The following is a 12,500-nucleotide window of genomic DNA, read 5'->3' on the forward strand; positions in this document are numbered from 1 at the left end:
GCATCCGACTCTTAATTTTGGCTCAGGTCATGATCTCATGGTTCATGAGTTCGAGCCCTGCCTTGGGCTCTGTGCTGACCATGTGGAGCCTGCTTGGGATCCTCTCTCCCCCTCTCTCTCTGCCCCTTCCTCTCTCTGCTTCTGTCTCTCTCTCAAAATAAATAAATAAACTTAAAAAAAAATAATTTAAAATACACCAAACAGAGGAATCTCATTTAGTTTTCAGTATTTTTTGCCATGCTTGTGTTTTCAGAGGCTGCACTGATTCAGGACATACCAGGGTGCTGAGTTCTTTATTTTCCCTCCCTGAAATAGTTTACAGACCATTGTGCAACACAGCACTGAAGCTTGTGCTCTCTAAAAAGTTCAAAGAGACGTGAACTTCAAACAGAAGCTACACCAAGGCCCACACATTTTAAAATGTGTTACTGACCATTTTTAATGCTGATTTTCTAGATGTCTGCAAAAAGAACAATTTTTGCAGGTTAGTCCCGAGTATTCAATGCAGGAAACCACACCCCCCAAATGAAAAAGACTGTTTTTCATTCATTTTTTACTTCATTCCAAGATGGTAAAATTACCAAGCCGTTGGTTTAAAGGCGTACAACTGTAATGCAATGGGGTGATCTGGGCCACGTCTGGAGAAGTTTTTGATTGTTATATTGAGGTGAAGACTGCTATTGGCATCTAGTGGGTGGAGGTCAGGATTGCCATAGAATATTCTATAATACATAGGACAGCCCCTCTGTCCTCCCTCCCCCCAACAAAGAATTATCTGGCATACAATGTGAGAAACGCACATCTAGTATGAGAAAAATGAACCCGATGTCATTAAAATTATTTATTGGGGTGCCTGGGTAGCTCAGTCAGTTGAGTGTCTGGCTTCGGCTCAGGTCATGATCCCACAGTTTGCGGGTTCGAGCCCCGTGTCGGGCTCTGTGCTCGGAGCCCGGAGCCTGCTTCCGATTCTGTGTCTCCCTCTCCCTCTGCCCCTCCCCTGCTCACACTCTGTCTCTGTCTCTCAAAAATAAATGTTAAAAAAAAATTTTTTTTAAATTACTTATTCACAATCCCTGTAGTGATTCACTTATTAAGCCCTTGGAATAAATTATTCTTACTTTCTACTGCAAACATTCACTCAATATAACTTTGTTATATTTAACATCTAAGTTAGGTCATCCTTCCTGCTGTTTTATAATATGGGGAAGGGTAGACTGATCCCAAGGCATCATATCTTGGGTTGGAAGCTACTGTTGTTTGGCTATACTTTGAGGATGGTGTGGCCCAAATGGGTTGAGAGTCAAGACGGGGTCACCCTTGCAGGCTCTTGATCCAGGCAAAGACTGGGGACACGCAGCTTAGACGAGTTCAAGGTCTTTGGCAATTGCATCAGTGTCCCGATCAAGAAATATTTACTCCAGGTTTTTGACCCCACCCCTTTCCTGGCATGATCTGTGTTAGTGAACATATAAGTGACTACCTGTTGTAACAAACAACCCGATAAACTCATTAATCTTGGTAGCACGATACCAGAAAGTATTTTGTAGTGGTTCCATTTTTTGGTTTTGTTTTAGACTTTGTGGTGTGTGTTTCATGGCTCGGTCCTGTGCAGTCCAGATGGTTCTGTAGGCAGCTCATCTCCAAATGCTAACTCCCAAGATAGTTTCCAGAAAATGTGGTTTCTGGCGACATCTTTCTTCTTGGCTTGCAAACAGCCACCCCGCCGTGTCTTCGTGTAATCTTTTCCCTGTGAGTGCACAGAGATGTGGCATCTCTTCCCCTTCTTATAAAGATACCAGTGCTATTGGATTGAGGCCCCAATCTTATGACCTCACTGAACCTTAATTATCTCCGTAAAGGTCCCATCTCCAAATACAGTCACACAGTTCAGAGCGTTAGCATATGAATTTCGGGGAAACACAATTCAGTCGGTAACAGCTGGCAACAATAATTGTAACAGTAACAACAAAACACCCAAGTAAGAGTATACAAGTATATTGCATTGATTTTAAGCTGTCTACAGGGTCACCAGTTAGAGAGGTCGTAACGTACATCAACACGAGAAATTAAGATCAGCATGAGGATAGACCCTTGCATCATAAAAAAAAAATGCAAAATCAGAAATATGTTTCAAGATTGTATGTAAGATATGTAATTTTTAAACTTTCGTCAACTTGATTATTGAAATTCCTACTGAAATTACTGAATAGGTTTCAAATTTCCTGTACGGTCACAACAGACAAAATATGGACTGTGCAATAGAAAATCTGAAAAATGACAGAAAAGGAAAATGCAGGTATTAAAAACCAACAACAACGACAACAACAACAAAAAACCAAATCAACTGAATTACCAAAAGCGAATACTTGTGATAAACACCGGATGCTGTATGCAAGTGTTGAATCACTATATTGTGCATCTGAAACTGCTATTACACTGTATGTTTAACTAACTGGAATTGAAATAGATTTTTTTTTTTTAAAGCAAATACTGTGCTGTTGAATAATCACTGCCTCCCTTTCCCCCCAAATCAGGATTAGGTCTTACTTTGTACTTACGTACTGCATTCAAAAGGATAAGAAGATAGTCAGTATTTTGATGTTTGAAGACAGAAAATAAAACTATCTCTGTCTCATCCTCAGAAGCCCAAACATTCTATAATAAATGCATTTTTAATTGACCACCCTATGAAATGTGGGATTTCGTTGCTGGTATAGAAGCCGTGTGGTCTGGTTTCACGACTGTTCTCACTGACTTGGCTCCTTAGTCCCACTATATGTGATATTATTGAGAAAAATGGTGGCATGAGTTTCAAAAGCATTTTATATCATGTCTGAGATAAGATATATTAATGATATAAAATATTATCTTTCAAATGAGGCAGAAGCTTAAAGAGAAACATAGGGTATTTGGCGCGTCAAGGGTCCTCCTGGGGGAGGAGCTTCCATCTAACTGAGGGGTCAAGTTCTTCGTCAAAGTCATCCAGCTCCTGCTCCTTGGAGAGCTCCAGGAACACCTGAGAGGGGCAAGAAATGAAGAGACGGGGAGGTCACGCTGCCTCCCGCAGCTCCGAGCGAGTGCAAAGCACGGGCACAGCTTGTACACTTCTGTCCCACGGATGGAACAAAGTCTCTAAAACGGACCCACCTGTTCCAGGCTGGACTGCGAGAGGCTGTAGTCCTCCAGGTCGAAGCTCTGTTTAACTGCAGAAAGATGGGTGCACATGAGGCATTCACATCCTTTTTATCTGGAGAGTTTTACCAAGCTATGTACAAAAACGTACATGCAAATAGATTTTAAAATCTAAAATATAAGGTAATAGATATTCTCGGATTAATATGGAAAGGCATGTGCTTGCTGCGGAAGCACATATACTGAACACGGAGAGGCAGACTCACCCTATGGTCTTGTAACAAGCTGGAAATACTCTCCCATTGTCTTAGAGTTTGTGCAGGGCCACACAAGACTGGAACGCAACGTAAGGGGCTCCAGGTCACCTATGCAGGGTAAGCTAAGAGATGGTTCCCTTTGGGCTAGAACATCACCACGTGCCCCGCTATGTCCGCCTTCCCTCTTCTTTGATCTTTGTTCCACAGGCTGACTCAAGAGGCTTTTTCTGGTGTTTTCCACCAGTGGCAGTTCATGAGGAGGGACAGAGGAGAGGGGGGCTCAAGGCCTTTATTCCTTCCTTCACTCCCTCCCTCACATCAACTTTGTGCCTTGATTGAAGTCCCTGCTTCCCACAAGGTGGAAATTCTACGTGATTCTACTCCTGGGTTCCAGCCACTGCTCCCTCTCTTAGTCTCTTTGGACCTAAGAATGGCAACATTTTTCCCGTTTCTAGCCTTGGGTACTTACGCTGAGCCTTGCCCCTTTGCAAATGGTCCCTTCATAGACCAAACTTTGTCTAATTCCCTTTTTTTTTTTTTTTTTTTTTTTTTACCATCTGTTATCCATGTAGACTGTGATTAAGACCTCAAATGAGCAGACACGTAAAAGGAAGAAAATAATGAACAGATAGGTAAGACTAGAAAGCAAAGGTTTCTTGTGGACAGTTACCGGATGTGGACAGAGAATGCGGTAGGATCAGCTTGCAATCTGGGCACGTGGGTTGGGTCCTTGACTCATGTCTGGGAACATGTAGGATTGTGGACGGTGATGGCCCTGCACTTTCAGAGTGTGGAGAGGCAAAGGTGGTGCATCCCATGGGGGGTACCCCAAGAGACCTCTTGGAAGGGTAAGGGGATACCAAGAAGTGGCCCAGAGGCTGCAAGACGCCAAGAGACCAAGAGGAGAAGGCATTGCCCACTCCAGAATGGAAGCTGTAGTCAGAGGTGGCAGACGGGAGGGGAGAGGGAGTCTTGAAGGAACTCACAAAAGCACCCCGTGAAAGGACCAGTGATTGATCATCTCTGCACAGGAGGCCCTGGTACCATTGCACAGCTCTAAGGGACTTAGATTAAGCAAAGCTTAATCTCATCAAGCATTGCTGTCATATTATTTCTTCTTCCCTCCCCTTACACTCCACACTGGAGAGGCTTAAAACATCAGCTTATGAGCAGAGGAGGGAAAAGTATAAGAAGGGAGTTAAGACCAACCATCCTACCTCCCTAGCTTCGGGTCTCCAAATATTAAGCAGCTCCGACCTGGAGTGGGCATGGGAGGCTGGAGTATTGCAGTCTGCAAAACCCCAGAGTGATCTGATGGCGTGGGAGAATGAGTGTGTGTAGCACGACAGAGGAATGGTCATGGGCATGCATCGTGCTTGCACACTATCGGGCCCACCTCATTCAATTCATGTATTGCAGCTGAGAATGTGACCGTGTGTAACTTGACATTCGGAGAGAAAAAAATGCTAACTTACATTGCCATGACACAGGGGAGCGGGAAACTGTGATAGAAAGTTGGGTTTTTCCTCCAAGTGAGAACTTTACTGTTAGCAAATTAAACACGGCAGAAGGAACTCGAGGTGGGAGGGAACATTTTTAAAAGCAGAAACATTAGAAGGCTCTTAAAAAAAGACTCCATTGTACTCCAGGGAGGCGGCATTCCTGGAACATCCCCCTCCCTGCCCCTAATTGGTTATGAAACACTTCATGTTGGTTTGAGTCTGCTGTGGGATTCCCTCCCACTGGAATGATGCAAAATTGATCATTAGGCCAAAATGGCCCACTGTGAAAATGGATACATAGACCCTAGAGCAAGGGTGACCGGCAGAAGGAGAAAGTGAAGAGAAAAGCTATCTGGGGCGATCCTAACCTTGTGTCAAGGAGAAACATTTCTCTAAGAACTAGAATCCTGGGGCTTCTAATGACGGACAGGGGACAAGAAAGCACAGATCAGGAAGAGGGGGAGGGTGTTCAGCTTTTTATCAGATTTCGTACACTGGCATGATAGGCAAATACCGAGCCCGTGGTAGATCAAAGCAGTATACAAAGATCACCATCCAAGAGTCTAGAAAAGACTTATGGCTTAGCCCATATCAACAGAGAGGAACCTCCTTATCAACATCTAGTGCTGTTTAAGAGTACATACAGACAAAAACAATCATATATTGTTTGTTTTTATTTTTTTCTAAGAATTTGTGGACACTCCAGCCCCAAATGCCAATGATCTCTTCCCTCTAGAGCCTCATTCAATTAGGAGGGGATTTCTCAACCTTGGCACTAATGATATCTCAGTGTGATCATCTTTGCAATGGGAGGGGCTGACCTGTGTGCATTACAGGATGTTTAACGTCATCCCTGGCCTTGACCTGGGGGCGACCTACCAGTCACAGCCTTCAACTCCACCCCCAGTTGTGACAGCCAAAGATATCCACAGACATTGCCAAATCACTCGCGGGTGAGAACCACTGGATTAAAAGTCTTAATCCTTTATTTATGGTATGACAGTATGACTTCATGTCCGTGTAACTCTATGCTGGTTTTACACGAGATTTGAATTTCTCTGTTTTCCCGAGTCCTATCTCTCAATAGTCACTCTTACCTATCTCTAATTTGAAGAAAGCCTGCGATAAGGGTCGCACATCCTCAACAGGCAACCTATAGACCATCAGTGAGGAGTACCTGTGAGAAAGAGAGAGTGAGGTTGAGATTCAGGCTTCAAGAAGATAACCATGGACGAACGCATGTGGGAAAGGCAGCAACAATGTCGTCACCAATTTTGTATGCATCTGCAGGTGGACGCAGCCATCATGTGGCTGCTCTTTAATCAACAAGAAGTCACTTTACTAAAGCAGAAGCATGAGGCGGCTCTTACAATAAGGGTCCCTTTTCCTCTTGGGGGGATTGGGAGACAGAAAGGAAGAAACCGGCAGTATCTACACCTCAAGAAGGGAAGGAGCAGGATTACGTATCATCCCTCTTCGTGAGAAGAGAATCACATTTAAGTAAAAAGGACTTCGTTCACCTCCAGGCTCCACTGTTAGGATTTGGCATTATCTCACCTACCCGAGCCTCAAACGCCATTACTGATAATAACAAAAATGCTAAGGGCCACCACTCACCGAGCTTTGACTGATGTCTAGTACTGGGCATGGGCTTTGTACATTAATGCATTTAACGGGGATGGTTTTACCCTCTAGAAAGGATCGTGATGACCTAGGTCCTCGCGTGCATTGGGACCCGGCACGTGACAGAACCACCAGGAACATATGTGAATTCCCTTACAACAGTCAGCTTCCAAATCAGCATACTGTTCTCTTATTTCTTTGCTGGGGTGTCCTTTGGAATTGGACCTTTCTCTAATAATTAAAGTACTCGCAATGACCATAGAGTTAAAAAAAAAAAAAAACCAAAAAACAAATAAAAGCTCAAGGAAAGCTTTTGTTTCTCTTCGCCATAATAAAAAAACACAACATATAGAAATAGAGAACGGAAAAACAAAACGATGAAACAAACTAACACCTATGTTTACCTTTCCTGCCGAGCAGCCTGGGGGAAAAGCCTCAGAATTTCACAGTGGAGGGGCTTCACTTGGGTGGGCGTCTTCACCTTCATCTCTAGCAGATAATCTTTGCCAAATTTGCTTTTCAGATGTTGTATGGAACCGATACATCTGGAGGTTGGAGGAAGACAAAGTCACGCAAGAGAAGAAGATGAATCTATTGCCGGTGAATTTCAGCCTCGGGAGGCCAGAGCCATGCAGAGCAGGCAGCCACTCCCGCCCCTGTATGGGGATAACCCGGTGCAGGGAAACGTGCTTTGCTCAGGTCCCACTGGAGACCAAGTGTGGGTGTGGACGGCCACCCACCTCAGCCTTCCAGACACCATGATGGCCACGCGGTCACACACGGCCTCAGCTTCTGCCATGTAATGCGTGGTCAGGAGGGCGCCTCTCTCCGTGTTCCTAAAGGTGGCCCGGATCACCTGCCTAAAGTTAGGTCAAGGGGCACGTTACCTAGTGGAAATGCTCAGGGCAAGACGAAAAGACTTGTAAACGCACCTCCATTGGCACCCATGAAGCAACTAGTGAATTCAGATTAGCAAGGAGTTTCGGAGGGACAACAGTCATGTAAATAACCAAACTATTGGGTAGAGTATATCATTCAGAGCATGGCTGGGGCTGAATGATCTTAGAATATTCCTAAGGACTTGGGATTTTTTTTTTTTTTCCTCCATAAGAACTGTGTATCAGGTGATGTTGCAGAAATCAAGCCTGAATAATAATAGGTGGGTTTGGTTGAGTATAAAAAGAGCCACGCATACCCAGAAGACCTACCAGGAAAATGAAATTCACTGAGTATTAAGGTGTTAGAATGATCTTTTTCTCCTGAATAAAAACTGGCTGTGATAAGACATTAGATCCTTCCCCCTTTAGTATTGCATTATCTGATAATGCGGTGTCTTTCACCTTATAAACAATGATTGTGAAGGTCAGTTGTTATAGGATTAATAAATTCACTTAGGGTTACTCATGACATCTCCTCACCACATGTGCTGCTGCCCCTCTGGGTCCATCCCCGTGGACGGCTCGTCCAGAAGCACCACCGATGGGTTTCCCAGGATGCTCAGTGCAAAGCACAGCTGGAACGAGAGGAACAGCGTGTCTGGGGCCGACATGTGGGGTGTGCAGAGGAACGCTGAGCCCCCCTCTTACCTTCCTCTTTATTCCCTCAGATAAGGTCTTCACGGGCAGCTTCAGCTGGTCCTGAAGCTTGAGCGCATCCGCCAACCTGAAGGAAACGGAGCAAGTCAATCCATATTACCGCCACACGATGGGGAATATACGTAGAAGAATAGGCAAATCAGAGCAACCACTATATTAAGAGACATTTAAAAAAGAGTATTCTGAGTGATCGGGGCACCTGGGTGGTGCAGTCGGTTAAACATCTGACTCTTGGTTTCAGCTCAGGTCATGATCTCACGGCTGTGAGATCGAGTCCCACATCAGGCTCTGCGCTGACAGCATGGAGACTGCTTGGGAGTCTCTCTCCCTCATTCTCTGCCCCTCCTCTGCTCATGCTCTCTCTCTCTCTCTCTCTCTCTCAAAATAAATAAATAAGCTTAAAAAAAGTTTCTTTAAAAAAAAAAGTATTCTGAGTGATCATAAATTGAAACTACCTAGGATACTTCATGAACCTTTCTTGGCGGTCAAATACATATTTTCAATGACTTCTTTCCATAATAAGAATAATATGAGGCAAACCATAAGAGACTCTTAAATACAGAGAACAAACTGAGGATTGATGGGGGCTGGGGGAGAGGGGAAAGTAGGTGGTAGGCACTGAGGAGGGCGCTTGTTGGGATGAGCACCGGGTGTTGTATGGAAACCAACTTGACAATAAATTATATTTTAAAAGGAGAATAATATGAACATTTTCTCTCCAGCTTAATGTGTGAGAAGACAACACTGGACTGGCTTCTTGGTGACAAAGTCTTCTCCCACAAGAATGGAGTCATCAGTTAGGATCTGAATCTTAATCCTTCCTTAATTCTGGGTCAACGTCATTCCTACCACCTCCCTCCAGTAGTGAACGGGCATGTCTCCCCCCATGTACCGTGTGATGGTGACAGTGGCGTCCCCCTTCTTCAGCCCTCTGATGGCGGCAAACACCTCCAGGTGTTCCCTCACTGACAGGTTGGGCCAGAGCACGTTCTCCTGAGGACAGTACCCCAGGAACCCGAGGGAGGCTCCTTCGCCACTCCCTTTCAACACCACCTGCACAGAAAGTTCATTCTCACATTCAGTCCAAAATTGTGTATACATGTGTATGTGCATGTGAGGGCATATTTCAGGGATGCCCTTCTCTCGCAACCATGGCAGCCAAGAAGGCAAAAGTAAATAAGGGATCACTTAGCTGTAGGAAAAAGATGGTAATAACGCCAGGAATCAAAAGGAAGATATCCCACATTGTCGTATCCCTCTACTGTAGTTTAGACTTTATTACCAAGTCCATTACCTTGATTGAGTTCAGGGTCGCTTACTTGGTTGTCCGTTGCTTGACTTCCTTCATTGATCCAAACATTCAAAGGATTTGATACTCATCGAGGATTCTATTTCCCCAATGTCAAATTAGCTATAATTATAGGATCTGTTTCACAAGTTTGTTGTAAAATAAGGCAGTGATCCTCAATTAGGGGCAATCCTCCTTCCAGAGGATATCTGGTAATGTCTGCAGCTGTTTTTGGTTGTTACACTTGGGTGCTGCTGGGATCGAGTGCATACAGGTTGGGGAGGCTGCTCGATATCCTACAACGCAGAGGACAGTCCCTCACAATAAAAATCGTCTAGTCCAAAATGTTACCAGTGCCAGGCTTGAGAAATCCTGTACTAAGGTAATAAAGGAAAAGTCCTGGGCACTAGTCTGGCCCACAGGAACCCATAAATACCAATACATAGCACTTTTTTATTTTTATGAGCTAGTCACTGTGCCATATGATCGCATTAACAGGGCTTACTAGGTGCCAGAATCTGAGCATCTTATGTGTTTTGAATTACTTTACCCTTAGAAAAACTGTATTTGACTCAGATATTAGTTTTATCATCCCTGTTTCACATAGGAGAAAACTAATGTGTGCATCGATTTAAAAACCTGGGCAAAAGGTCACACAAGGTAAACCGGGGGTTAAAGCTGGGATCTGCCTTCAGAATCCAAGCCCTTGACCTTGATGCTATATTCTCTCTCCCCAGTACAAAAGAGGAGACAACTAGTTAATGTGGGCTCACAGAACTTTCAATCTAGAGAGAGAAATGGGAAATAAAAGCACGTCAGCACATATGGGGATGAATTCTAGCCCCCGCTTGATGCTTTCAAGGCAATAAATGTGATAAAGAATAAAAAGCGAAGATCCATCGTAGCTACGAGTGTAGTCGGAGAAAGTCCTTTTGGGAAGGTGAATTTTAAGGTGGCAAGAAGGAGGTAACCAAGTCTATGCAGAGCCGAAGGAAGAGCACTCTTTGCCAATGGAAACATAAACCCAAAGATCCTAGAGAGGGAAGGTGACCAAAGGCCAATCTGAGTAAGGGGTGAGCTGAGCCCAGATCTTGCAGGGCCTTTTTTGGTCATAGTAAAGATTTTGGATCTTCTTATTTATTTATTTATTTATTTACATTTAATTTTTTGAGAAGTGGGGAGAGAGCGGGAGAGGGGAAGAGGGAGAGAGAATCCCAAGCAGTCTCCACGCTCAGCATGGAGGGCTCGATCCCACAACTCTGGGATCATGACCTGAGATGAAATCAAGAGTCAGACGTCCAACTGACTGAGCCACCCAGACACCCCAAGATTTGGGGTCAAATCTACCTGACGGATGCTAAGTAGGATAGAGACATGATCTCATCTGCATCTTGTAAGGACTGCTTCGGCTGCCGTGTGAGGCAAGCGTAGAAATGGAAAGACAACTTGGAAACCTCTGTAGCAAACCACACCACTGCACAACCTCTCTTCATGATTGCTCCCTGGGCCCTGGATCTTGGCAATTCAATTCAACAAGTCCTCAGGATACACAAGTCAAAAAAAAAAAAAACAACCAAAACCAAAACACCCCAAATCATTTGACCGCGAATAAAGCTAGTGTTCAGCTTTACTCACCCAAACATTTCCTTTTAGTGTCGCTACCTTTCATTGGATAAAAAGGATATTAGAGATACTATGTAGCCCTTGTTCAGCACCTAACTATTTTTGGAATTAAGGAGAGAAATTGTTACTTAGTTCTCTTCATTCAATGCATCAATCCATGGATTAATAAGAAAGGATCCTTTACGTGTTTTTAAGATTGTCATCGGTGTTCATTAGTTAATGCTGGTTTTAGGCGGCATTAATGACCAGATTTCTGTGTGTTTACTGACCTGCCCTGAGGTCGGATTTGTGTCTCCAGTTATCATCTTAATCGTTGTACTTTTACCAGCTCCATTGTGTCCTAAGAACCCGATGACTTCACCTGAAAGAGATAGGTGGGCTCAGAATTATTGCTTCAAATAATTACAGCACAAACAAAAACAAATACTACTGGAGGGCTCACGACGTGTCAAGCTCTGTGTCAAGTGCACGAATGTAGTATCTCACCTATCCCCCCCCTCCCTCCCACACACACCTAGCATTGTTATTGGCTTCCTTTTATAGGCAAAGAAACTCAGGAAGGATAAGTAAGCTGCCCATGGTCGTAGAGCCAATAAGATGCCGAGCTGGAATTGAAACAAATTTTGACCCCAGAGTCTGTTGCATTTAAGGGACCCTTGTCCAACACGTGCTGTTTGCTTGAATGCACAATGTACTGCTGGGCCCCAGTGAGTTCCCTCCTGTCCACAATCCCTGGGATGAAATAAATGGTATTACTTTAAAAGCTACCCCAGGCTTCTTAACAGAAAGACTGCCTCTTTTTGTTTTTGTTTTTTGGAGTTTTATTGTTTTTTGTTTGTTTCTCCCGCTGTTACGCTTTTTTGTCTATTTGCCTGTTTTAATAGAACAGACGTAGCTGTCTTCTTAGGCAAAGAAAAAAAAACCCACTGATATATCATCACTGAGGCTTCTAAGCAGGATGGATGTGCCTGTGCCTGCTGACGAGCTGGCTGCTTTGTAGAATCATCAACAGAGGGCCCCATATTCAGGAACTATTATTCCCTCCCAAAGAACTCATCTCCAGAGGCCAAGCTAGCTCTGCAAACAGTTGAAACTGCTTTCTCCAACCTTTTTTAACACAGAAGGAGACATTTCTTATGGCCACTTTTTTCTTCCTCTTGGCGAAACAGTTCCTCTTCCTGCCCGCATACTCCTTCCGCAGACAGCTTGCAATGATGACCGGTTTCTGCAGAGAGAGTCAAGTAACAACTTGAAATGAAGGAGTGTTCCACACTCCCTCCAGCCACATTTTTCCCTGTGCAGAGTCATGACTCAGACAGGTCCTTTCCCCAGAAACTGCCATTTTCAAGTGAGCCCTCCCAGTCTGTCGCCCTGTAGGAGATAACATTTGCACCGTATCGCGTGATCTGTCCTCTCCCTTCCTCGGGAAATAGGAATAGACACATCCACCAACCCAACAGGGCTGTTAAGACACACACAC

General features: G+C 44.3%; 1 protein-coding gene across 2 annotated transcripts in view; it reads right to left on the reverse strand.

Annotated features, from left to right (window-relative positions):
* Positions 1-1,979: 1,979 nt before the first annotated feature.
* ABCA9 (ATP binding cassette subfamily A member 9) overlaps positions 1,980-12,500 on the reverse strand; it is a 63,596-nt gene continuing 53,075 nt past the window's right edge. For both annotated transcript variants that reach the window (XM_045489552.1, XM_045489551.1), the window contains exons 30-39: positions 12,128-12,245; positions 11,290-11,381; positions 9,002-9,162; positions 8,101-8,176; positions 7,933-8,027; positions 7,255-7,374; positions 6,919-7,059; positions 5,989-6,068; positions 3,148-3,203; positions 1,980-3,016 (exon numbers count right to left, since the gene is read on the reverse strand). In XM_045489552.1, the coding sequence (XP_045345508.1) occupies positions 2,918-3,016; positions 3,148-3,203; positions 5,989-6,068; positions 6,919-7,059; positions 7,255-7,374; positions 7,933-8,027; positions 8,101-8,176; positions 9,002-9,162; positions 11,290-11,381; positions 12,128-12,245 (1,038 nt within the window). In that variant the 3' untranslated portion in view covers positions 1,980-2,917. The remainder of the gene's footprint in view (positions 3,017-3,147; positions 3,204-5,988; positions 6,069-6,918; positions 7,060-7,254; positions 7,375-7,932; positions 8,028-8,100; positions 8,177-9,001; positions 9,163-11,289; positions 11,382-12,127; positions 12,246-12,500) is intronic.

The sequence above is a fragment of the Leopardus geoffroyi genome, chromosome E1 (genome assembly GCF_018350155.1).
Source record: "Leopardus geoffroyi isolate Oge1 chromosome E1, O.geoffroyi_Oge1_pat1.0, whole genome shotgun sequence".
NCBI lineage: Eukaryota > Metazoa > Chordata > Mammalia > Carnivora > Felidae > Leopardus > Leopardus geoffroyi.